Source organism: Aulonocara stuartgranti (genome assembly GCF_965226115.1).
Source record: "Aulonocara stuartgranti genome assembly, chromosome: 7".
NCBI classification, from domain to species: domain Eukaryota; kingdom Metazoa; phylum Chordata; class Actinopteri; order Cichliformes; family Cichlidae; genus Aulonocara; species Aulonocara stuartgranti.
The window spans coordinates 5,832,393-5,858,391 of NC_138945.1; the positions used below are offsets into that span (position 1 = coordinate 5,832,393).

General features: G+C 40.3%; 1 protein-coding gene across 1 annotated transcript in view; it reads right to left on the reverse strand.

Moving 5' to 3' along the window:
- The window catches only part of ppfibp2b (PPFIA binding protein 2b), a 92,081-nt gene that overhangs the window by 48,461 nt on the left and 17,621 nt on the right, over window positions 1-25,999 (reverse strand). The window contains 2 exon segments of the mRNA XM_082541130.1: window positions 11,027-11,235; window positions 15,768-15,872. Coding sequence (XP_082397256.1) covers window positions 11,027-11,235; window positions 15,768-15,849 — 291 coding nt within the window. The 5' untranslated portion in view covers window positions 15,850-15,872.

Sequence of the window (25,999 nt, forward strand, 5' to 3'; positions counted from 1 at the left end):
TGAAGTAAATATGTACAGTGCTTATTTAACAATTGTATCAGACCAACTGTCATAAAAACACTGAATTAACTGAGTTCCGATTTTGATGCCCAAATTTGAGCTGGCGCACTGGACTTCTCTGAGAAATCAAAAGTTAATCAATTCAAACATTAAAACAAAATTTTCAAATGCAAGTAAATAACTGTGCTCTCTGGAGTTTTTTTTGTAAAGCACTACATTTGAAAATTCATAGATAGCAACGATAATTGTATTTTAGCTTTAAAAATAGAATTTTGATTAGTAAGTAAGGAAGTGAACTTTATTTATATGGTGCTTTTCAAAGACATAAAAGCCACAAAGTGCTGTATAACAATAAAACACAATTAATATCAATAGAGAAGTGAGTGAAACTGAATAAAAATAATTAACAGAAGAAAGTCAAAAGGCCTGAACTTCTGCACACTGGTGCATTGATCATTACAGAAACATAAAAAACCTTACACTGGTCTAATAAACTTGTTTATCACTGTAGTCGTATCTGGAACAATTTATAAATGGCAGCTTTGCTGTTGTGGGACCCTGTGATGTTCTCTGAGCATATGTGGAAAGCCCACACCCACCCACAGAACAAATCAGGAATAAATGATCATATGCAGGACACTGAGGTGGATCAGTTGTAGAGCAGAAGTGAGTCGCAAAGCAACTGTGAAGGCTGAAGCAGCGTGATGAGAGTTATAACTGCCAGAATGAGATGTGTAGCCTCAGGGGAGTATCAACTCACATGGGCTAGCATTGAGATCAAGCTAATCTGCTGAATGCTAACAAAGGCTTTATTCCATTTTTAACAAAACAGACTGAATGAGTAACTTAGCTATCTTACTAAAAAATAAGAAAAGAGATTGTATTGCATAAATAATGTTAATTTAATTTAAATACGTTTTAACATGCTAATGTTTATTTCACACATGCTGGCCAGGTCAACAGCAAGTAAAAGAACTCAGATGTACATCCTCACACACAGATGCATCTGTGCACCTTTGTAAGGGTTCATTTATTTAATGCTATTTCACTCCACCCCTAACTTCACTCTACCTCAGATACATTATAAGATGCAGACGTGGCAGTAAAACAAATCCTGTCAGTAATCTGTTGGACGATTTGAAACACTAAGAGGAAAATCACAACGATGCACTGACAGAGCAAAACAGAGTTCAGGACAGTTTCAGCTGGGTCGTTGTAGCCGTGCCTACTAGTTATTGGTTCAGTCTATGGTTAACTTTGTCATCCAAGTTCCTCTTTCCAACTGTAACTATAACATGAAGTAGCATCACATTTGTTCAGTGCACTGGAGGTAGACAACTGATTGTATCAGTGCTCCAGATTGAGCCATTAATAAACCTTAGTTTGGGGTAAGTTTAGCAAACCTCTTGACTGGTGACTTTATGAATGCAATGAGGGAAGTCTGTGCTTTTTTGCTTAGAGTGCTGAACCCTCCTACCGGACCTGGATAAGCAGTAAAAGATGAATGGATATTTTTTATCCCAGCAAACTTTGAAATGAAAGTTATTCATCTCACTCATTTAGCTAAAAGATAAAACTGACCTAATAACGTTCCTAGAAGTGTAACTCACCATCTGGTGGCCAAGTGGTAAGATGCTCTTATCTAACCTTATAACCAAGTCCTGACCCTCTCACAGCCTTTTGAATTAGTGTGATGAAGTGCAGACTGGCCAACATGTCTTCAGTCCAGGTCTACTTCAAGAAGTCAAACAAAGAGCCTGTTTTTACACATTCTCTGCCCTGGTGAAGAGTCATTTCTCAAAATATACGTCCACTGTGGCAAAATATAAAATAATAATCCATAAAAATGACACAAGGCTCATGGAAGTCTAGGGGGACTCACTGACAGGCTTAAACTTTCTATTATTCTGATGAGTCACTGTGTCAGAGAAGTCCGAGTAGAATAACGTTTTAGCGTTAAATGTTAGATATTAGAGAAACAGATAGGAAGTAATGCAGAATGATGTGAATGAGGCAAAATGCAGCAAAATCTTTTAAGCATGTGAAGAAGCCCCTTAAAAGAGACAGAGCGACAACTTCAGTGAAGAAAACTTTGCACAATTAATTTCTTATCATATATATTCACAGAATAAATCCCAGAGAGAGGCATCAATAAAAACAGCATAAGCTGATTTACTGTCACCTTGAGATCTTTGCCATTGACCTTAGCAGTTGCTGGAACTCTGTGAATGATCTGTGAATGTTAGTTTAAAGGTCACATCTTGAAGAAAGAAACTGCAATAATGTAAAACACTAGCATGCTTAAAAGCAGCATAGCTTCACGATTTTAAAGATAAATTAAATAAGCCTAAGTAAATCAGACAAATGTGGTATCTCATCAGTTAAAGACTTGCTCACAGGTCTTTACAACACAGATCCTGCAGCGCTAAGTCTCTCTCTGCTTAACCCCCAGAGCATTAGACACTGCTTTGACAACAACAATCAGCTGATAGTGAATATTTCCAATCTGATAACACAGTCCTCGTGGATGCGTGCCTTCATAACACAACAACAACAGGAGATGCAGTCCAGCTCTTGAGCTGAGGGAAATTACATCACAAAGTCTGTCGCCAGGAAATAAAACAATAACAGCAGGACAATGTCAGGCATCTAAAGTGGAACAACTGCTTTGCGACGGCAGCTTCTCCTTCAAACATCTCTCCCCTCTCTCTGTTTTCCAACTAAAAGTTTCCTCCGAGGCATCAACCTAATGAAAGGAATGTGCAACACGGACAGACACGAATATATTTAAAAAGGGGGGAAGAAGAAGACGCAGGAGAAGGAGCATATAAACAAACCCTAACTCACCTTTTTCAGCCAGGAGAAGTGTCTGTAGAAGTCAATGGGAGTCTCCATGCTCCCAGCCCATTGCTGCCCTGCCTATTTTCTTGTGTTCTTATGGGACTATCAGCCTCTGAGTGTGTCTTATGTGCAAGTTTCACAAACTAACAGTGGACTGAGCAAACTGCTGCAGCATGTGAGTACTGTCATGCAAGTGTGCGTGTGACTGCGATGTTCACAGCTGTGGAGGAGGGCTTTTTATGATCTCTGCCTCCTCAGAGGGAAAACTCCCCCCTGCTTGGTCCCCCTCCTCCTACTTCTCTCTTTCCTTCTTTAGTCCCACTGTGTTTTCCCTCTTTTTCTCTCCCTCTCCCTACTTACTCCCCTTCTTCACTTTCCAACTTATTTGTCCTTTTCCCTGGACGCTCTCTGCCTTCTCCACGCCCTCTTTTATTCCCGTTTGGTTGGAGTTGTCGGTCCCCCTCCTTTGCCCTCCTTCCTTTCCCCTTCTCCTTCTCTTTTCTTCCTTTCTTCACTTTTGAATCGTTCCCCCTCTTTTCTCTCTCTCGCTCTCTGCCGAGGTCCATCTGACAGCCAAATGGTCAAACCGAAAAAGAAGGAGGGGGGACGGTGGGAGGGTTTGCCATTTTTCTTCTTTCTCTGTCATCTGTTTGTGTCTCAGTGTTGGCCTATGTTTCCTCTCTCCCGCTCTCATATGTAGCCTCTAAAGCAGCAGCGTCTGATGTCAGATAAGTGGGCAAAGCAGCAACAGGCTGTACTGTCAGCACAAACACAAATCATGCCAGGAGGTCCGTCTCCCTCCTTTTTTTTCGTGTGCTCTTTTAATTAAGTCACAGTGCCGGGAGACGCTGGCTCACTTTCTTTGCCTCCTGTTCGTCTGTCTCTGTGTGTGATCCTCCACATGTTTAAGCCCTTTAGCTCAGGTTTCCATTTCCTGTGTATTTTACAGAGTCCACCACAACAATCTCAGCCATTTGGTCTGAACGGCAAGTTTATTTACAGCCACACAAACCCCAGTAACAAATAGCGCTTCTGTGCAGGTGATTACAAGTGATTCAAGTCCTAAAATGTAAAAAAAAGTTGGATGTAAACTGTAATTTCATGGAGTCATGTTTTGTATTACTGAAAAGAGCTGTAATATGTCAAAATACTGCAAATTTTGATATGGCCACACTTTCTTCCTCCAACTTTGTCTCTTAATACAATCTTTCTGCCTCTTTCACGCTCCTGTGCATGCTCAAGCAGAAGGTCTGTCTCATGCATCATTTTAACGAAGCTTATGCGCAAGTTCAATAAGGTAGATCTACAGTCTCACATCTGTCTGCTCCCAGGTGTTGCCGGCTAAATCTGAGCTTCAAATCTCTTCCACTTTTACAAGCTGTCAAGCTGTTTGTGACATCAGTGGTCTAGTCCAATCATCTTTCTCCCAGCCTTGTTCAGACCAATCAGCATTCACGCCGCGTACTTTAAATCTCACTGCGCATCTTTCTCCTTTGCAGTCGCCTTCATGCAATCTGCCTCCTCCCCATCGCTGCCTCTCATCTTTCAGGCTCCATTCAAGTCTCCAGCTTCATCTCCACCAGCAGCCTCCGGGAGGTCCTGCTCTAATCTCTAACACCAACACGGCCATCAGAGCCTAACTGCCAAATACCTTTATCTAAATTCTGTTCTGTCCTCAGTTAAGGGGAGGGGCATGAAGAATGGTGAAAAATATAAAAATGATGAAAGGGAAACACATAATAGGTTTTTCAAATGAAGCAGAAAACTGTTAAACCCCATGAGATAAGTGAATATAATCGTTTTACAGGGTGGCATATAGCTACAACATAGTATTGCAATATTTTGCATGGTGACAATACTGCCATTTGGATACCAAATGGCAGTATTTTATCAAATAAAGGAAAATACTTTGTGAATACTGTGAACAAGAGAGATAATCACCATCACGCAGCACCATCCTGAGATGACATTAGCCGAGCAAACTTGCATTAAATCGGCTCACACGAAAAACCATCGAACACTGGACACATTCAGTTTGACAAAGCCAGCTCCTAATTCATCACAACTTGTGGTGACTAATTGGTTCCCTACACCCTGAGGCTGTTGAACACTCATGACCACTTTGATCACAAGCTCAGGTCACCTGATAGGAGCAAACATTCCTGCACACAGTCACAGCCTGACGACTGCAGTCACTCTCAGAGATTGTCAAAGGTCTCCATGTTTAGGTCTGTCTTCCAGACATGAAGAGAATGTCTATAGACCAGTTAACCTTGTTTATATGCAGTGAATGGTTTTAACCTACTGTGCTTTGAGAACAAAAGGGGGACCAAAATCAGCTGAGGGTAAAACAGCACCCCGATATTTCTCTTTTCCTTTTTAATTCCTAATAGTTCTACCCACTCCTACCAACTGTCAGCCTGCAGGACGGGCAGAAAACCTGTAATAAATCGCACAACTATGTGTAACGTTAAATAGGGTCCTAAGCTACACAGAGTATTCTGGCATCTTCTGTCAACACATGGCTGTATTATAGACAAATCCATTTTTCAATGTAAAATACAAAAACAAAAAAAAGAAATATAACAAAATAATAAACTACTGAGTGAAAACATTAAATCGGGGACCCTGCTCTGTAAAAACAAAATCCTGACCTATTTTCTTTCATTCCATCTCATTTTTAATAAACTCTTGACAGTTTCTGCTGAAAGAACTTGTATAGTTGTATTTCTATGTATAAAAAAATCGAAGAGTTCAGGTTTTTTTGTATATTTTCTCTTCAGCAGGTTTGGGGAAACTGAAAATGTTCATCTGCGTCATGAACACAGGAGACAACCATCTCTGGGTCAGCAGTAATGAGCAGCCGTCACCGGCTATCACAACTTCCTGCCAGAAATACACTTATGATGCTTCCTGTGTTTACATGTGCTTCACCATGAAGTATGCTCTGGAGAGAAGGCCGTGGGGTGCAGACTAATTGCAGAGCACAACTGACTTTGATCCTGTTGCTCAGGCTATAGAGATTGAAAATGTGACGTCATTCAGGGGTAAAACCGCAAAGGATTCTGGGAACTCGTGGCAAGAGGTACTAGCGCACGCAGGCTTTCAATTGAAATCAGTTACACCGCGATAAAAAGAAACACAAAAAATGGCAAGAAGCTGTTGTATTATTAACTACAATAGCCGGTGGCATGACAGCCACGGGAAGCCGACGGGTAAAGACATCAGTTGTTATCGGATTACATCGTTGAAGAGAAATTGTTTGCGCCATGTTCCCGAAGTAACAAAGAGCCGACGGAAGGGGGGAGAAGGTGGACAGGATGAGCTTGAGAGGAAGCAGCCAGCCTTACATTCTAGCTGCCTTGATTATCTGCCAAGCTTTTGTTCATCTGCTATTGAAATTTTCAGGCAATGTTAGCAGCTTTCCACTACAGGAACAGTCCCTCTGGAAACTGTTGACTGTGGATTATCCAGACTGAGTGAGACACTGTTCCTGTAAAGAAATGCCACACTTAACTCCTTAATCCCTGATCTACTGACTCAAATAACTTACGAGAAACTTTTTTAATGGTTTTTGTTTTGTTTAGTTAGTAATAACCTTCTACAAATACACAACTCGAAAAAGTGCTAGATTAGGATATCGCAAGAACTGAACACTGTATTAATGCATGAACTTTCCAAGTTGAAGAAAAGCATGTTTGTGTTTATTTTTGCTTCTTCTCCTTTCCTCAAAGTCATTTTCCTGTCTCCTCTACAGCTTTCAGCGCTGACACAGTGCTTTTAACTTAAAGTCACCTTGTGTGTACTTCTTCATGAGCATCTGCAGTTTAACTTGTGAAACTGGGTGTAGTAACCACCAAAGGGACTCCAGTGGATGATGTGGATGAGGAGAAATACATTTCCACAGACCTTTTTTTTTTTAAAAGCAGTGGTCCGGAGACTCAAAGGGATGAAAACACTTGGAAGGGAGAACGGTGTAGTCTGGATCAAATACAGTTTTGGCTTTTGCTTAAAATTTTAAACTCACAAAGGGAGAGGAACAGAAAGAACAAGTAATTCTTCTACCTTGACCTCTTTGAGTATTCATTTTAAATAAAATGCTTAAAAAGAAGAAGCAGGGAACTGGAGTGATACTGCATTAATGCATTGGGAAAAAGCCTTTGGCACTGAAGATGATTAACAGCCTCCAGACAGTGTTAGATTTTAAATGGTGACCAAAAACAGCACCTTATTGTAAAACACCCACCTTGTGCTGCTGAGCCGCATGAATTAAAATAACATATTAATAAAGACAAAAGTGTCACGTACAACACTGTGCACATCACACTGAACTTGGACTGAAGAGTGGGACAGCACTGTGGAGGAAAGCAGCAGTGAATCAAAGAGAGGAAGAAACAAAGAAGGCAAGAGGGAGGAAGGGAGGGGTGGAGGGAGGCTTGGCCAGTGATTGAGTGCAACATGTGAGACATCTGCTGTTGAAACAAAGTAGGAGTTCAAAACGCTGCTTTCCAAGATCTACTTTCCATCTCAATAACTGTGGGTAAAACTTTGCACTGCTGCAGGACAAAACTCGGCAAGAGAAGAAGAAAAAAACCTCACATAAATGACAAAAGCAGGAAAGTCAAAAAACTACATTTTTCACAAAATACCAAAAGATCCGCCTGAGCTGCAAGGTTTCAAACATCAAACCGTACCACATTTGCTATAATGTATTGGAGCAGTTAGACCTACCTTACAGCAGCAGCCCTGAGCAATCCAATCCTCTCGACAGACATTTGAGTGCCTAAATAGAAACTACCTCATTTACAAACAAGCTTGCATTAAAAACTAAATGGAATGTGTCCATAAATGCAAAGTATCAGTGAGCAAGAACAGTAGCTTTACAGGGAAAAAGAATGGATGAAGGAAAAGTAAGAGGGAGAGGGGGTAAAATAGCAAAGAGTAAACAATAAACAGAGATATTGGACAGGCTGAGAGGCCACACAGGACAGAGACAGGGTGTGAGGGAGGGAAAGCTGCACAGGAAGTTGATAATAATGGAGATGTAATGATGTCTCTGAGGAGAACCTAATGGAACTTGTCCTAAATCTCTCCGCTTATTTCCTCCTTTTGATGAAATCCATGAAAGGGTTAATAAAGATGAAACATGCTGAGAGGTAACCCATGATGTGAAACGTATTTTAGTGTAAACAGTAAAAAAGAAAAGGAACGCTTTCATTAATATATGTGGAGCAAAACACACCCTGATAACATGTTTCACTGATATATAACCAAACTTCAGATGATGTATCAAAGCTATAGTCAGACATCGGGAGGGTAACTTTAGCTGTATCGTCCTGTCTTTGGCACACTGTATATGTCTAGCTGTCAATGCCAAATTAGCTCAAGTATGACTTTGTAGGAAAAGCACGACAACAAGCAGGAAACCAAAAAAGGAAAAGAAGCGAGCAAGAAAGAAAGCAGGAATAGATGAAACGTGGTGTCGGACTGGGACAGAGACCAAATGAGCCCTGAGCTCATCCTCACAGAGACATGCTGAGCTTGTGCAGCAGAGAATAACTATTCTGTAGCACAGCAGCCAAATTCCTCTCCTCTTCCTCCTCTCCTGACCTTTTGGCTGACCCCTCTGACCCCAAGGCAACTGTCCCCATGCTGTGAAAACACTAGATAATGCAATACTTGCATGTGAGTTCCCTCACTGTCAAATCACTGAATATGATCATACTCAACTTCAAAGCTGAACATCTTGTTTCCGTTAGTTCTGAGACGCAGGCAGCCTCGTCTTTACTAGCATATGCTACAGCACCCTCCGCACAATATGCAGATTAAAGAAACATGCGTTGGATTTGGATTGAATCTGAATGACTTTCAAAAAGCACTAATGAAAGCAGTCTGTTTGTGATCCTGAACCAGCACTCCTGCACTAATCACTGCTGACCGAACAGATGAATCCAGCTTTTCTTTACTTATGCATTCCGATCTACTTGCTACAAAAATAAATATTCACCCTGTAAGAGAGGCTTCAACAAAAAACAAAACATCTGGTTCTTTTTGTTAACATTTTGCATGTCTGATTTCATTTTTCAGATGCTATCCTCCTCTAAAAAAAACAAACAAAAAATCGGCTGCTATTACTTTTGCATCTCCAGCCAGTCTACCCTGCTCTGAGTGCAAGTAAACATAACTTGTCTCCACAGAGACATGTACACTCAGCATACAGTGCAAATTTCTAACCCATCTGTGTAATCTCTTAGGATGGCGAGAGTCTCACTGCAAATTTAAAATGAACAGCTCAATGAACTCCCGGTTTACTGAGAGAGACGAAACAGATCTCACAAAGCGTGTAATAGTGTGTTTTCAGCTTTGATAGCGCTCCAGCTCTACGGATGGCAGTCTGTCTGTTCATCGCTACATCCAGCCTGAAATATCACAACAGCTGTAGTACACACATTCAGGGTCCCCCTTTCAGAACGTGGGTGAATGTAACCAACAGCTCCTAATTTATTAATGAACAGCACCAGTTAGCTGTTGGATCTATGATGTTAAACAACCACCTGCCACTAACCAAAGCCGGTAGATGGTAGCACTCCAGGTGGAGAGTCATCTGTACAAACATGAGTGATTCCTCCCTGCTGTATGTAGTCTGTATCAAGTGTGCAACCGCATTCTGCACGAGTGAAAAAGTTAACCTGCAAGAAAAGAAGGCTTCTGGAGCTAGCACTGCGAGTCTGACAATGTGTGAATGCAATGAATTATGCAAAATTCCATGTAAGCAGCATTGCATGCAGTATTTGTACAGACATCTGTGAACCTTGTCCATTGACCTGCGTTTAATTTTGACTCTTTCCTGCGTTTTTGATGAGTTATTAGTCTGATTTTTTTTCCCCTGGTTCTCCTGAAGAGGAAATAAGTCACCAGGATTGTCAGGAAAGGTTAAAAAACTCACATCACTATATGCTTAAGAAAAATAGAATATAACATAATGAAAATGTTATATCAGAAACATTAAGACCACTGTTCAGCGCTTAACTGGAGTTTCTGTACACAAATAAAAATTAATTTAACAAATACCGTGTCCAATTTATGAACTAACGTCAGCTTTAAGACTGTGGCTCTGTCAGCCCTGGCTGTGGGATTTTAAGCGACAACAAGTCAGAAGTCATTTTGCCATCACATAGCCACAGCCTAATTTAATTTCATACAGAAAATAATATCAAATGCATTAAGCTCACAGGTATTTGACCCGGTCATACTTCAGACTGAACTGTAATCCAGTTGTCGAGCTGACTTTTCAACTAGCTGATAATAATTTGGGAGAAAATGTCCAGCACTTTAAATCATTGCAAGTAAATTAAATATCGAGTATGTGCTACACAATAATTGTTACCTCAGCACGAAAGCAAGGGAGTGTTTGCTTGCTTGTCATCTTGCTAAAATGACTTGAGTTTCTAAGTGTGAGATGTAATTCGAGTATGTCAGAAAACCTGAGATATTGAACATGTACACAAAGACGTACTAATAAGTTCATGCCTTTGTTAGGCTCAGGTTTCCCCTGCAAACATCAGAAGAAATCACCACAAACATGTGAGTCAACGCTGAAACCCCCACAGAATATGGTTTCTTTGCACATTAAATATTTAACAAGTATTTAATAAAGGCATGAACATTTTTATCAGTCTATTAAAAAAAACAGTCAGTTGTTGATTTTTCATGGAAGAATCTGTATACACATCCAAGACTGTTAAATAACCGCACTAATAAGTGGAAAGGCTGCATCGAGACTTGGTGCATGTAAAATGCCTTTCAGCCTCGTTCATGCACTAACAAACATAAAGGGCCTGAAAATTCAAGTAGAAGAAACAAATATATAAAAATGCTTTACAGGAACAAGAACACAGGAATTCTCACGCTTAGAAGGCGAGAATAACAAAATGAGCTGTGCAGACTCTCCAGTCTGGAATGATGCTCATTTTCAGCTGCAGAGACTAAACACGGGGCAAACAATGGCATAAAGAGTCAAAGCCGATCCATCACACTGAAATCCTCTGATACAAACTCAAATACAGACAAAGGAAAAGTCACATTTCCATTTGATGTCACAATTTTGTGCATAAACACTGCTTGTAGAAGACGATCAACACTGAAATGACGGATAACATCAAAATGAATCACACGGTGTACTCACAGCTCCACTCTGCAGCCAGTCTACAAGAGCCTGTGCGGTCTCTGCAGGCAGCTGTGCTCGGAGGCTGTTTCGCTCCTCCTGGCTGGGTCGAAGCTCCAAGGAAAGTTTGAGGTCCTCAGCTAACTGAAGGACCTGCAGCGGTCCAGCACTGACAGGGGAACCCAGGTCATACATGCTGTTAGAGAACTCCATCGCTGCTGCTTTTGAACCTGGTGTGTGAGTGATGGAGGAGGAGAGGATTAGAGGACATTAATATTACTAAGGAAGTCAAACTTTAATCAGAGCCATACATCTTTCTAATACATGGCCTCCAAACCGTCCATGTGTCACCTGGATCATTTCCCTGCACTGTATGGCCCAAGCTAACAAACATCTGGATGCACTTAAGCAATCGTGGCTCTAAAACAACAGCCACACATTGCAGAGGCTTCAGACAGCAAACAGAGCCCAAAATTAACAAAAGAGCACGCAACAGAAACAAGCTGCGTCCATTTATCATGAAGAAGCTGAGTTTAAGCTACACATCTGTGGGCTTACTTTATTTGAAATAAAATAAGCAGAGAGAAAATCTAGGATGCTCAAGCACCACTGAGCTGGTATCTATGTCAGAACTGCTTCTAATGTGCGATGTTTCTGAAAGATCATCGCTGACATTTCAGCTGAAATGCTGAGAATTCTTAAAGTGAATTATTTTATCTGCACTATAAGGAAAAAAACGAGAAAAACAAAAGCTTTATCAAACAAAAGTTGTTGTTTTTTTTTATTATTTGTCATGGTCTTTGGATTTTATAGAGAGTTTGAAAGGTTTAGCTTCCTGTGTTGAGTTAATCTGATATCCTTCATTGTGTCTGTTCCCTGTGCTTCCTGTGTTGCCCTGTCCACGGTCTCATGTCTCACTTGTAGCCGATTCCTGTTTTATTTTGGAGACAGTGTTTTTAATGTGTCTCCTGTTGCTTTTATTTTGTTAAAGTTGTGCTTCTGGGCTATAATTTGTTCTGTTTTGTCATTTATAACTATACCCTGGAGATATGGCTGTTATAATCAGTGTTGAGAAGGTTACTTACAAAATGTATCCCACTACAGATTACAGATTACATGCCCCAAAATGTATTTTGTAACGTATTCCGTTACGTTACTCAATGAGAGTAACGCATTCTGAATACTTTGGATTACTTAATATATTATCATGCTTTTGCTGTGTGATTTATTACTATTACTGAAGGATAGTCACCATACCAATACCAACTAGATGTTTAAATCTTAATATAAAATGAGTAACAGTAGGTGGACATTAGGTAAGGCTGCACTTTTTGCAGCGATCTCGTATATAAAACAGGTCCGCGGCTCCGAACCGTAGTAAAGGGACCTCTGGCTAATACGTCGGGTTCGTGTCGGGCTCGTCGCCCAAAACTAGCTTTACTTTGTCGCCTGGGTCGACTTTGCTAGCGAGGGACAGAGAGAGGCATTGAAAGGCTGCTCCAACAGAACTTGTTGTTTCGGAGGAAAACACGAACACAGCGTACAGTCGAGTCTTAATAGCTTACTTACAGCTGGGCTCGTCAGGCACTCTTCACTTCAGGCTGCAGTGGTTATTATTATGTTTACATGCTTACACTCTACCTATTGCCTTCATATTGAATAATTATTTTGAATAATAATTTTTAAAAATATTTCGTCACGTCATTATGCGGGCCGCGAAATTGAGACACAGGCATTAGAGCCTTTTCATGCGTGTTTTGTTTGGGTCTCTCTTCCACAGCATGTCTTCTATCCTGTCTTCCTTCTCTCACCCCAACCGGTCGCAGCAGATGGCCCCGCCCCTCCCTGAGCCTGGTTCTGTTGGAGGTTTCTTCCTGTTAAAAGGGAGTTTTTCCTTCCCACTGTCGCCAAAGTGCTTGCTCATAGGGGGTCATATGATTGTTGGGTTTTTCTCTGTATATATGAAGCGCCTTGAGGCGACTTTTGTTGTGATTTGGCGCTATATAAATAAAACTGAATTGAATTGAATTGAATGTCAGGTAAGCAAAGCATGCAAATTGTGATGCAATGGCAAGTTCAAGTTGCCCGCTACTTAGTACACTGTCAAGGCCTTGTATTAGTAAATGTGTATGTAACTGATTACAACTGTAAAGCATTTTAATTTCAGAGGTAGTCCTAATAATTTATTTCTGCACCATTAACAGCCTTTACTCTGTGACCCGTCTGCGTCTGATAACATCTACATCCCAGGACTGGCAGCATATAGACAACTTATTAAAAGGTAGCTGTGATAAAGGTTTGCAGCTGCTCCTCTGCCTGCAAACAGATCAAAAACAACACCAACACCAAAATCGTTAACCAGCAGAGTGCTTTCACAAGTATTACCGCAAGAAGCTTTTCGACCCCAAAAGCACAGAAAAAGCTGTCTTGATCATGGAATGCAATATGACCGACATATCTAAATTCCTGATAAGTGGCTCTAATTTCCTCGTTAGCGACTGGCTGATGCTATCGCTAATGGCATTTTTAATGTCTTTCTATTTGTGGTCAGTGAGAGCCGGAACAGCAAGCTCAAAGGCCTGGGTGAGATCAGCACATTGATGGCAAATAGTAACAACAATTACAACAATGATAGCAGTAAAGCCTCTTTTCTCCACTTGTCTGTGTGAAAATAAGTCGCAGGGCAACTGTGAGAATACAACTGCAATTTTATTTCATCTGCTGATTATTTTCTCAATTGATGAACTGCCTCGACTAACAAAACTGGGAATAACTGACAGTGTTATTTTTAAAAATTACTTGATTGATTGAAGTTTCCACAGATATCCAGCAAATGAGAAAATTACAAAAAATGATTAACTCACTATCAAAACAGTTTCATCAGTCACCACAAGAGATAGTAAAGTAACTACTAATAGTTTACCATTTACCAAAATTTTACTTTCATTAGTGACCAAAACATTTCTGATTCTGACGGATTCACAGGAAATCCTCCGCGTCGGTCCTTCTCTCCCTAACCTTGTGACTGAACTGATGTGTTTTCCCACATCATGCTGCTCGATCACATTAAACATTTACCCCACTGTCAGTCTAATCTTTTCTGTCCAAGGCTGAGCTGCCTGCAACAAACTTTGTTATACTGTACAAACACAGAAAACGAGGCAGTCTCACCATTGCAAGCCTGCCATTTATTAACCTGCTGTGTTCAGAAATTTTACACTGTTACATGGGGTTAATATCTCAAAATGTTATCTTATTAACTCAACCTTTTGAGAAAATAACTCAAAATTGAGAAATTAGCTTGAAATTTGGGGTTAGCAAGTCAAAAGTTTAAGATAATAGGCCAAAATTTTAACTTATGGATCACAAAAAAAAGGTATGAGCTGAACTCAAAGCAAACCCAAACACTGAACTATATCATTTTTAGCTCTAGTAAGTTATATTTTACGGATGAAGAATGGTAAACAATCTGCACTCATGTAGCCCTTTTGACCTTTGACCTTATAGGTTACATAATGTGCTTGACAATGTGTTTGCTTGTCATAAGTTGAAGCTTTATCAATATTGTACATAATCATTTCCTGCAGCTCTACTGTAAAAAAATAAATACAAATGCATTGTCACACATACACCTATGACTGGGGATGGATATTGACAAGATTTTATTGATACAGTTGCCACAAACGACTCAGCTCTCATGTCTGCTTCCTTACTGGGTTCTGATCAATTTTGGGTGCAGGGAAAACCCAGTACTGACAAATGAATCGACAAGCCTGAAGGTATATGAATCAGATGGATTAGACAAGGGCAGCGACTCTGGCTGCAAAAACACAGACTTCCAGCTGTATAGACGGATAAGGGGAAACCACCCTCAGGTTTCCTTGATATGTGACTTCAGTAACTACTCCAAAAATACTTTTCACTTTGTAAATTATGTTCCCCATCAATGTTCAGAACGAGGATAAAGCATTGCATGCTTCAGAGCAGGCCTATTTTCTGCCTGACAAGCCACTAATGCATGAGCATGCTGACTCCTGGTTTCAGATAGCAATGAACAAGAAGCTCAGGCCAAGGCTTTAAAATACAGGCCACGGACAGTGCTACCTGTCAGCCTCCTAGTAGACACGCCTATCGTATCAATTTAAAAAGTCTTTATCGCATTGTTCTTAAGTTATAGCATTTCTAAGATTTTCAGAGATTTTCAGAAAATTTGACCTCTGACCTTGTGGTCGAGGTCACTGAGACTCATCCAAGATGTTTAGCAGATACGCCTACGGTATCATTTTAAAACTCCTGCGTTGCTTCATTCCCGAGTTATCACTTTCACAAACTTGGGTGCCCACCTCACCCACCCAGCAATACCTCATCAGCCTTTTACGTCGGAATGGTAAAAATGAACCAGAGTGCGTGACATCATAGTGGTTCAGTCCATCTTTAACATACAGTCTATGAGTAGCAACAAATATACCACTTACGTTCTGGACGCTTCTGGTGCCGGCAAACACATTTTTTTTATTATGTTGCTGTGGCTGATGCACAAAGTTTCCACTTTAGTTCTCAGTAACAATCACTAATTGCCCAAATTACAACAGCAGTACGGAGCAGTGTTACAGCATTAATACAGACCAGATGATGCTTATTTGTAGCACACGGTGCTGGAGAAGCCAACCTGTGTGCAGATACTGGTTCATGACATGCTGAGACTTCCACTCACCTCTAAACACTAACTCAAAGTTTACACCTGTTGCTTTCTAGCCTTTACCTGCAATGATGTCGTCCATCTGCTCCAGTGCCGCCTCGAGCATGTGACTGGCCTCTGTTTCCATGGTGATGGCAGGTAGCATCAGATCTCAGGTGTTCTGATGTTCTACAGAAGAAATAAAAAAAATAAGTTAAGTAGCAACTTGCTGTACAACGTACTCAAGACTTTGACAGAAAAAAATATATATTTGTGGATTTCTGGAATAGCGAGTGGTTCCCCAAACCAAAACATAGAGACCAGTGCTGCACCACTCCTAGAGACAGGGAGGGTTTTACTTATCCAAAGGTTATGCATATTCATATGGAGATACAAAAGAAGACTAAATCTGATTCTTTTTGTGCTAAGAAAACAAATCTTTATTTTTTTTAAAAACTGGTCTGTTTGAAAGTAGTTATAGCTGTTCCCATGATTTTTCTTACATTCCACCAGTTGAAAATGGATGGATTTTAGTATTTGGCAACTAATATGAAAATAACAAAGTTTTACAGTTTAGAGTAAAAGATCTATCATATATATTTAATCTATATAATATTCTGGATATTTAAAATTGAGCTGTTGTATATATTAGAGCTATTCCTTATATTTTATAATGTTGTAATATATTGAATTCCTTAATTTAGTTCAGTCTGTAACTGTTCTTATTGTCTTGGAGCAACTGTAACCACATAATTTCCTTACGGATTAAGTATTCTGATAATCTCTCGGATGGCTTGGGAATGCCTTGGTGTTTCCCCGGATAAACTGGGCTTCTCTGCTTAGGCTGCTGCCCCCACAACCCCGCCCCGGATAAGCAGAAGAAGATTATTGATGGTGGATTCTGATTCTAATATTACTAATAATAACCATAAATTCTGCCAGTATCGGTCAACAGGGCCAATAACAACAACAACAATAGGCCGATATATTGGTGCACCGCTAGTAAAAGCTTAATTGCATCAATGGGTTTTTTGAGGTTAACAATTTTTGTCCCTAACAGTGACTCACAGGACAACAAAGAGTTACGTTGGACTAAAGTTATATACCTATGTGGTATGTGACTTTTGTTGCCATGATGCCAGGTCTCTCTTGGAAGTAAGATTTTTAATCTCAATGAGATTTTTTTTACCTGGATAAATAAAGCACTAATAAAAATAATAAGCTGCATTAACCATCAGTCACCACCAGGGTCCAAAAAAATGACGATAAATGTTTAAATGTTCTTTTAATTTGATTAAAAATCTCTCTCAGGCTTTTTGCTGAGTTTTGAGGTCTTTGCATTGACACAGCGTACGTCATTGTTTTGTGTTTTGTTTTATTTTACAGACACAGATATAACCCACAAACTCTCTTTAAAAAATCCTCACTACGTGCACAGAGGCAGCATACATGTAACTAGGAACAACCGTACAAGAACAGCCATGGCTTTCCATCCATCATCACCGCCTCCGGCTGCCCTCCGACTCCTGGCATCCTTGTTTCCTGCTTTTCAGCCCTCCCAGTCCTCCCTTCTTTGCCTGGCACTCATCCTTTTTCTGTCATCTCTCCTTCAAGGCTCTCACACTGCTGTCACGCTGTCATGCCAGCTTACAAACAAACAGACATCATCATGTTCAAATCGAAGAGGAAGGACGGTGATGTAATCTACTGACGCGTGGGAGAATAAACCCCCCTGCACAGCACACTAATGCTCATCTGCATTAGCACCAACTGGCACATCATCATGACAAGTGACAATGAAAATCAACATGAAACACACTGAATGGAATTACAGTAACATGCTGTCATTACTCTGTAAGACAGCATCAGAATTCCCCAAAGATTCCCCATGATGTAATGTGATGGGTGTGTGTGTGTGTGTCTGTGTGTGTGAGTTTGTCTGTCAGGACTGTCAAATAAAATATGAAATACACGAACAAAATCAGTCTTCGATTGTTAAAAAAGAAAGAAAGAAAGAAACAGCAAAGCTGGCCGCTGTCTGCCTCTGGAGCTTTGCAGTACGCTGCAGGCGGCTACTACTCCGGGGGTTAATGGAGCCTTTGAAAGCATTTAAAATATAACAATAATAATAACACAGCAGGGTAGAGTAGGTGCAGAGACAAAGACTAATGAATGACTTTACCTACTGTAATTAAGAGAACATAATAGGATGACTGAACATCCAAAGGTCCTTGTGTTTATTACTTATTACAGTCATATTAGTAAATATAACTGTGCTTGTAGTATTTTATATGGAAGGCCGTTTCTGCCACAAAAAAAAGTATCCATAACTTGAAATTTCAAGTTATCGTCCTTGAAATTTTGACTTATTTACTCAAAATTTTGAGAAAAGTAACTCGAAATTTCGGGTTAGCTCTGCCAATCGGTAATATACATGAATGACGTCATTTTCTTGTTATCCAGAAGGATACGGCGCAGAGGAATGCGCATTCAAAAATCGAGAGTACGTTTGCTGATAATAACGCCATGCGATTCAGCTAATAACACAAGGATTTCATAATTTGTGAAGCCACGCTGAAAATAGTCAGCAATTTGTGTATTCGTGACTGGCTGTAATACTGGTAGCTTAGCTGTAGCATTTGTAGCTGAGGGCTTCCGGGTAACACGGAAATGACGTAATTCCCGCAGATTGATACTGACTGGCAATGCTAACTTGAAATTTCGAGTTACTTTTCTCAAAATTTTGAGATAATAAGTCAAAATTTGAGAAAATAACTCAAAATTTCAAGTTATGGATACTTTTTTTTAGCGGCAGAAAAGGGCTTCCATAATTTTGCCATTCTGTGGGAACAAACTGACTTTTAAATGGTTTAAACCTGCGTGCTTTTTTACAAATGACTACCCCAACATTACTTTTTGGTAACTGGACAGAGCTACAGTGTGCATTTGTGTGCACAGATGAAGAAGCATGTGTTTAAATAATGCCCAGTGTTATGTTCATTATAAATGACTCCATATTAGCATGCGCAGGCCGAGGGTGACAGCACCATTCAGATACTGTGACACACTGTCTCTGTCCAGCTGCATTGTTGACCTCGACAGAACAACATCGCCTTTGTGTCCACTGTATGTGTGTGTGTGTGTGTGTGTGTGAGCTTGAAAGGGCCACAGTGTGTGAAACTAAGGTAATCACAGTTTTACAGTGAGACTGCATATAAAGGTGCTGATACACAGAGATTACTGATCTCCACAGAGCTGACTATACAAAGTGTAAAGAACAAGATCCACTGTGGAGAGAAGTTTCTATGTGAGAGGGTTGAGTGGTCAGGGTGTGTGTGTGTGTGTGTGTGTGTGTGTGTGTGTGTGTGTGTGTGTGTGTGTGTGTGTGTGTGTGTGTATGCGTGTGAGAGCCTCTGAGTTTGCGTGTGAGTGGATAGATTGCTCTTGCTAAAGAGATGTGTCACACTGAAACTGCTTCACACTAACTGAAAATTAATATATTTTCACTTTTATCATCTTTTCACTGCTTTCTTAAAGCACCTTAACTAAGATGACAATTTTCAAACTTACTTTGCAGAAAGAAGCTATTAAAAAAGAGAAAGTACATACTGGAGAGCTTATTTAAGGTGTTTGATATCCCATCAGTCGCCTGTTACAGTCAAACAATCAAAGAGCAATTAGGTAGTGTGTGTGAACATGACAGGCTTGCTCATTCATGGATGTGAGAAAACAGACACGCCTTTTCCCACGATCGCAGATGCACTCCAGAAAAACATGTTTGTCAAACGTGGAGATAAATGTGACCTGTTTCTTACAGCTACACCCTCCTCAGTGTTGACAGCTCTCTCACCTGAGTCAAAAGGAAAGCGGATACTCGGCCAAATTTAATCCGGTCTCTAACCTCATGTGCTGACGGGACATATCCGAAACTTCATGTCTACAGCTAAAAATACACATTTTTTTTAAAACTACTTTTACAGCTTAATTCAAGTACCAGTTTCATGAGTAAGATGAGCCCAACACATCTCATTACTCAGACCATTACAACCTGTCCTCTAAGCAAGTAGGGGCCTGTGCTATGATGCAGGATTTGGGACTTAGTGAGGGTTAACGCTGGGTTTTCAGCGACTCACATCCTACTGAGGTATCTCGTTATGTTAACTTATAGTGCAGAACTAACAGGCTCCACTTAAGTTATGCTCAAGATAAGAGATGAACATGTACAAAATCAAAGCCTAAACAGAAAGCAGAGCTGACATTCCTGGAAGCTGCTTTGGACCTTTGTGTGCAGACAGAGAGAAGGTTTATGGTTCTTACACATCCGGTCAGTGGTCATTTTCTTTTGGCATAAGAAAGCATGTCACTTTTATTCAGTTTACAAAACTTTATGGAAAGATGAACACTGTGTCGCTTTTAGTATGTATTACATGCTTAACTCCTTTGTATTTTTTGAATTTTATAGTCTATACTGCTGTAAGTAGACCTGTCCGTGCTCTCAGCTGGTCATGTGATGCCAATACTGCCTCTTTTGTGAATGTGCTCACAGTTAGATTTGGAAATCCTGGGTTATACTGAAGAGTTGATAACCACCTTCTTGTGACCGCCTAGCCTGATTTCTGATGTCAGGGAAAGATAAGGAAAAGTGGGTAAACTTGCTTTGTAGCCACTGCTCCAGTTTCACCAGGTTTCCATGTTGACAGAACAGCTTCCGAACAACAATGCACGACTGGTCAGCACCTCTCTGCATAGCCACCTCTTGCATTCACACCATTTAGAAATACCTACTGCCCTGCAGCCTGCTGCAAGTGGGGATAAACTGCTATCTAAATATCCTCAAATCCAGCACGCTGCAATCCAAGCACATTTGTCTCACAAAGCGACTCTATATGCTTGCTGCAGGTTTGAGAACCAAACACTTCCCATTTCAGACTGAAAAAAAAATCCAAAGTGCTTTGATTTAAAAACCCTTCAAAGAAATAAAACAGAATCTTCTGGCGCCGGACGAGATTCAGGTGTTGAAATTGTTGACTCGGCCAACGAGGGCTTCAAAACAAAGCATGCATTTGATCCACGAGTGTGTCATGTGATCAAACATCTGCCTGTGTGAACTCATATCAAGAGATCTGTTCCGTTCACTTCATTGAAAACCAGGGAGTTTGTCTACTGTTATATGCCATCGCACCCGCTCCCCCCTCGTCACCTTCATGCTCTGTGCAACTGAACAACACTGCCAAAGCTTGTATGAAAGAGACACTGCATATGAAAGTCAGGAGGTAAAGACTGTGAAGATAAACAGAAAGGGTAGCTAGATTAGTACGTCTATGTGTGTTCATGTGTTCAACCACATATCCAGAGTACAGCAAGCAAATAAATCAAGTGTTGCTTACAAGAATAAAGTAAAAGCAAACAGAGAAAGTGCACAGAGGAAAATGTCGAAACAAAGTAATTATGAGGAAAATAGGATGAAGTCCAGCATCAAACAAAGAAGCAAAAGAATAAAAACATCTAATGGTGTAACTCTGTGTTGGTTGGCCGAATGTTTCAGTCTTTGGCGAGAAATCAAAAAAAGCAAAGTCAGCAGAGAAAACTCAGACTAGCCGTTACTCAAACATGAGGTTAACAGAAAATGAAATCTTATCAGACCTGGTCCAAACTGTCATGGGAGTATTTTAGTTTTTAGTGCCTCTAAACTGGCACTGAAAACTTTACCTGACAATGGAAACGGCCATTTAAATGGCACGACCTTTCTTTTTCCCCACTACAGCAAATCTCAAAAGGCCTCAGTAACTATGTGTGTGCTGAAATGTTTGAGAACAGAAAAAATGCACAAGCAAAATTTAGATCATGCAGGTTTGTTCCCAACATGCGTGTCCCACCACAGTCTCTGACTCGCCTGAGGAAATGAAATATATGGAAATCACAGTTTTTTAGGCAGCAGACGTGTTAATTCCATATATAAAGTCAGGCATCGAAACAAAATCTATGGGGAATGACTCCCTTTTGGAGCCAGACTCAAGTGGCTATTAGAGGAACTGCAGTTTCTGACACTTAAAGCTGCAGTACTTGATTTTCTGCCACAAGGGGGCAGCAGAACCAGCTGTAACCAACAGTTACCTAATATAATAATAAGTGTTTGCAGCATTTTTTTGGTCTCAGCATCTGACTCAGTAGTTCCCTATATAGTCATTACATGCTAGACTACATGATCCAACCCTGGGCTCCTGTCATCCCCCATCACTCTGCCAACTGTCAAAGGCCAATACCACCACTGCTGGGAAAGAGGGGGCACAGTGTTCATGATGAAATCCACCCTCCATAATGCAGACTGTATGATTCAAACACAAAAACACAACAGGAGGAAGTTTATTTTCCACTTCCAGCATGATGAGAAAGAAAGTGCAGAGCCTACTTCACATACAGCCTACTGTAGTTAGTGAACAGCAATGCAATGGGTATTAGCTCACAGTAGGAATTCTTAACATCTGCTTGCTTCTTCTTTCATTCTACTTTAGGGCTCTAGTGCTGCTTACTCATTAAAATTTTATATCTCTAAAATATGTCTCTGTGTGGGGAGGACACAGTCAAGGCAGACTTAATGCATTCATTAGATAACAAACTTTAAAAAAAATGGTTTTGTTTATAAGCTAGCGCGACTCACTCTGACCATCATCGATCGACCCATCAGCAGCATGAATTAAAAACCTTCATTTCCAACTTACACAAATGATTGATACTTTCTCAATCCAATTGAAAACTCAAAGTGACTACCTTTTACTACCTGCCTCATTCAATTAATCACACACATTCATTCAAGTGCTTTTTTTTCTATTCGTAAGCAAATTTTACAAACATTCTTTGATTTAGAGTGAATATAAGTGACCATTCTCGCTTTATATTTACCTTACTTACTCATTTGATCCATTGTAAGCACAAAAAAGACAAATTAACATAAGTTTAAAGTCCACTGATAATATCTACTAAGACACAGACACACATACGTTTGTGGAAATTTACTGGTAAAATTACAAATGCAAATATCTGACACATTCAGGTCCTGGCGGGACATGGGGTAAAGCGCTAGCTTTGGAGCAAGACATGAACACTTCCACTAACTGTACTGATTTGCATCGTAGTCAAGATTCACATATACTTGATGTAGAGGAAAGTGCTCTTGGACAAAACTGAACTCCTACAGTGACACTGTGCCTTCTGAGATAGCTTTGCTCTCCAGCACCTCAGCCTCCATGGCCCTATGGTTGAGTTTCTGCTTTGTCAAAACAGCAAGAAGTCTAACTTTCTTTCTTTTTTTAAGGAAGATTATGTCTCTGTAAGTGGGCTATTGTCTCCTCAGGCTCACCACCAGCGTCACACACAGACACATACAGAGAGAAAAGCTATAAAAAGCATCTTCTCAAAGCTAAGTCTGTGGGCTTGAACACGGGTTAGATTATCTTTTCTAGTGTGTGACTGTGGGTGTGATCCGTGAACCGTGGCTGATGCGTTGCTGCTGGGTGGCCAAGAATATATAGTTTAATGTGACTCGCAGCGCCGCACTGCTCCGTGTTGAACTGCTCAGCTCTTTTTTGTCCTATTTAGTTCTGCTGAAGTGCTTTTGATTCAAGTTGGTTCTGCTTCGTTCAGGTCTCTCAGTGAAACGTGGCTCTGTTTTCAGCTCTCTGCGGATCATCTGATTCTTTTTTCCTGCAACTGTGTTATACTCCATCAGTCCAGTTGACTTCTGCTCTCATTTCTACTGTAATCTATTTGTCCTCAGAGTGAGGGTAATGAACCATAACACAAAACAACACATGACTTCCAGTCAATGATAATCATGAGGGCAGCAAACAGCAATGGGAATATCCAAACATCACTTCAAATCTATTTCCAGTCTGTTTTTCATAAGCTTCGTGTTATTTACATGAAGTGAGGACAATCTATGCAAGTCATAAAAGGTAAATAAAAGGGCAGGTAAACTGGAGCTGTAACAAATTAGTACTTATTTGTTAACTAGGCTTCTTTTACACTGTCACAACGCATTCATTGTGACCATCATGCTGTTATTACTGTGTACAGGCAGACTGACCTGGTGTCCTCTAATGAAATGTGTCCTTTTTCTCTTTAGAGGACATCGCCTAGATCCATGAGAGGATGTTTTATAACTGCAGAGCTGATTTTTCCCTTTAAGTAGGCACTACTACTCACAGTAGGATATACATGTGTATTTTCCATTTAGAAAAAACACATCAACAACATGGATTTTCCTACATTTCTTTTTTAAACGGGTCCAAATCTTTCCCAATCCGGTGCGTGAATAATAACTCCATGCCTGAGCTGCCACTGACAAGAGTCACAGGAAGAGTAAATGAGTCAGAGGAGTCATATCATATCAAATGTTTTCCAGAGATATGAATTCTATCCGTGGCACTGTTTTTGACACTACTTGAGTGCTTCTCCTTGTATTGCACACAGGCTTTCCTAAATTAATTGTTATGTTTCTCTGCTGCAAACATTAAATTTGCTAAGTGGTATTAGAGAGCAGTTAGCACCAATTGTCCTTGTTTCAATATGTAGTCTGTGTATAGTGCAAACAATCCAGCTTTCAAAATGCTGCTGGGTCTGGTTAGAGCGGCCCAGGTCCAAGTGGATCTTCCGAGCAGAGGATGAACTACCATTGCAGCTGCAGTTCAACATGGCAGAGTGAAAATGAAAAACTCACTGAGAACCAAGAGCTTTCGTTGTCCATCAACAAGCTTCTGGCATAATTCTGGCTGGCTGGATTTGATCACTCGTCTTGGCAGAATTAGTAGAGTTCATTTAAATGGGTTGGTTTCCTGGCACCAACCCAGCTTTTAATAATAGTCCACAAATTGTCAATAGGACTGAGAGCCGGTACAATGTTCTTTGGTTTGAAAGCCTCACCTTTACTCCACCAAACACACCTGTTGTCATTATGGCCAAACTGCCCAGTCTTTGTTTTCTTTCACTATAAAAATCTTCTTCCGCTTATCCAGACCCGGATTGCGGGTGCAGCAGCCTAAGCATGGACGCTCATGGCGATATAAAACTTGCTTCACTGTCGACAGTGACGCTGGTGTGCCAGCAGTTTCCAGGTCATGGCAGGCTTGATTCCTGTTGGTTCCTGGGTTGTTCCTCGACATCCTAACCAATTTTCTCTCATGTTGGGGGGCAGTTTGGGTTTTCTTTGAGACTTTGGAAAAGTAAGATGAATAGCAGATGAATAGAAATTCCTGGAAATCTCAGTTGAGACCTTCCTAGCTTTTGTAAATCTACAACTCTCCTACCTATCTTCACGGAGTTCCTTGGACTTTCCCCATTTTCTGAGTATTGGTCAATGCAATGAGTGCTTTTTGACAACACTCACTTTGGTGGCTTTTTATGTCAGCAAAGAGAAATTACCAGCTGTTGTCAACCATCATTCTTAAAGAGGAGCTTATAGGCGTTCATCTTGTCAAGTTCAAAGACACTGTAGAACAGTTAGCACAATTAAGTATATATAATATATATATTATACTTTTGAGCCTTAGAGAAAATCTAAAATAAATTCAAACTTGTTCACCCAACTCTAGTTTTTTAAAGTCATTAAAGATGTATTCATGTGTAACAGTTCAAAGAAATAATTTCAAGACCAAAACTACCATGACATTCATGCCTATGATGAGTGCATGTTGACTCCAAGTTCTGACAACTGTGTTATAATAAAACGGTCAGAGTATATAATGCAGTTAATGTTAATGCTGATAGATAACAGTAAACCTTTACAATAAAATCGTTTATTTAGATTGCTAATTTCAAAAAGCCTGATCAGTCATTTGACATTCTTGGAATACCATAAAAAATAATTTCTTCCAAGATGAATAAGCCTATCGACTTTGACTGTACATAGTTAAACTTGTAGCAGCAGCCTCAAGGAGAGGTTACAGGCCCCTCTTGTGTCAGTATACACATACCAGGAAGGTGTCGAGTACTTCCACATTCTTGTAATGTCAGCTGCAGAGCTGCCTGACTGTAGTAATTGTCAGTGTAACAACTTGCCCGAGGGGACCAACGGCTAAGATCAAAAGATTAAAGCTGTGAAAGAACTGTGTGCCTTTTTTGTGCTGACAGTTTAGAAGCACAGTGCAAAGAATGATCTTTGATTTAACCATCAGTGCACAGGTGGAAATTAGGACGAGATGCGGCATCTAAGGCATTCCTGGCTAAAAATCTAGTCATTTATTTTTCTCTATTGGTCGTTGTGTAATACATATTTAAAGCACTTCTGCAGCAGTGTTCAAAGCTAAAGAGCCTATCATGGC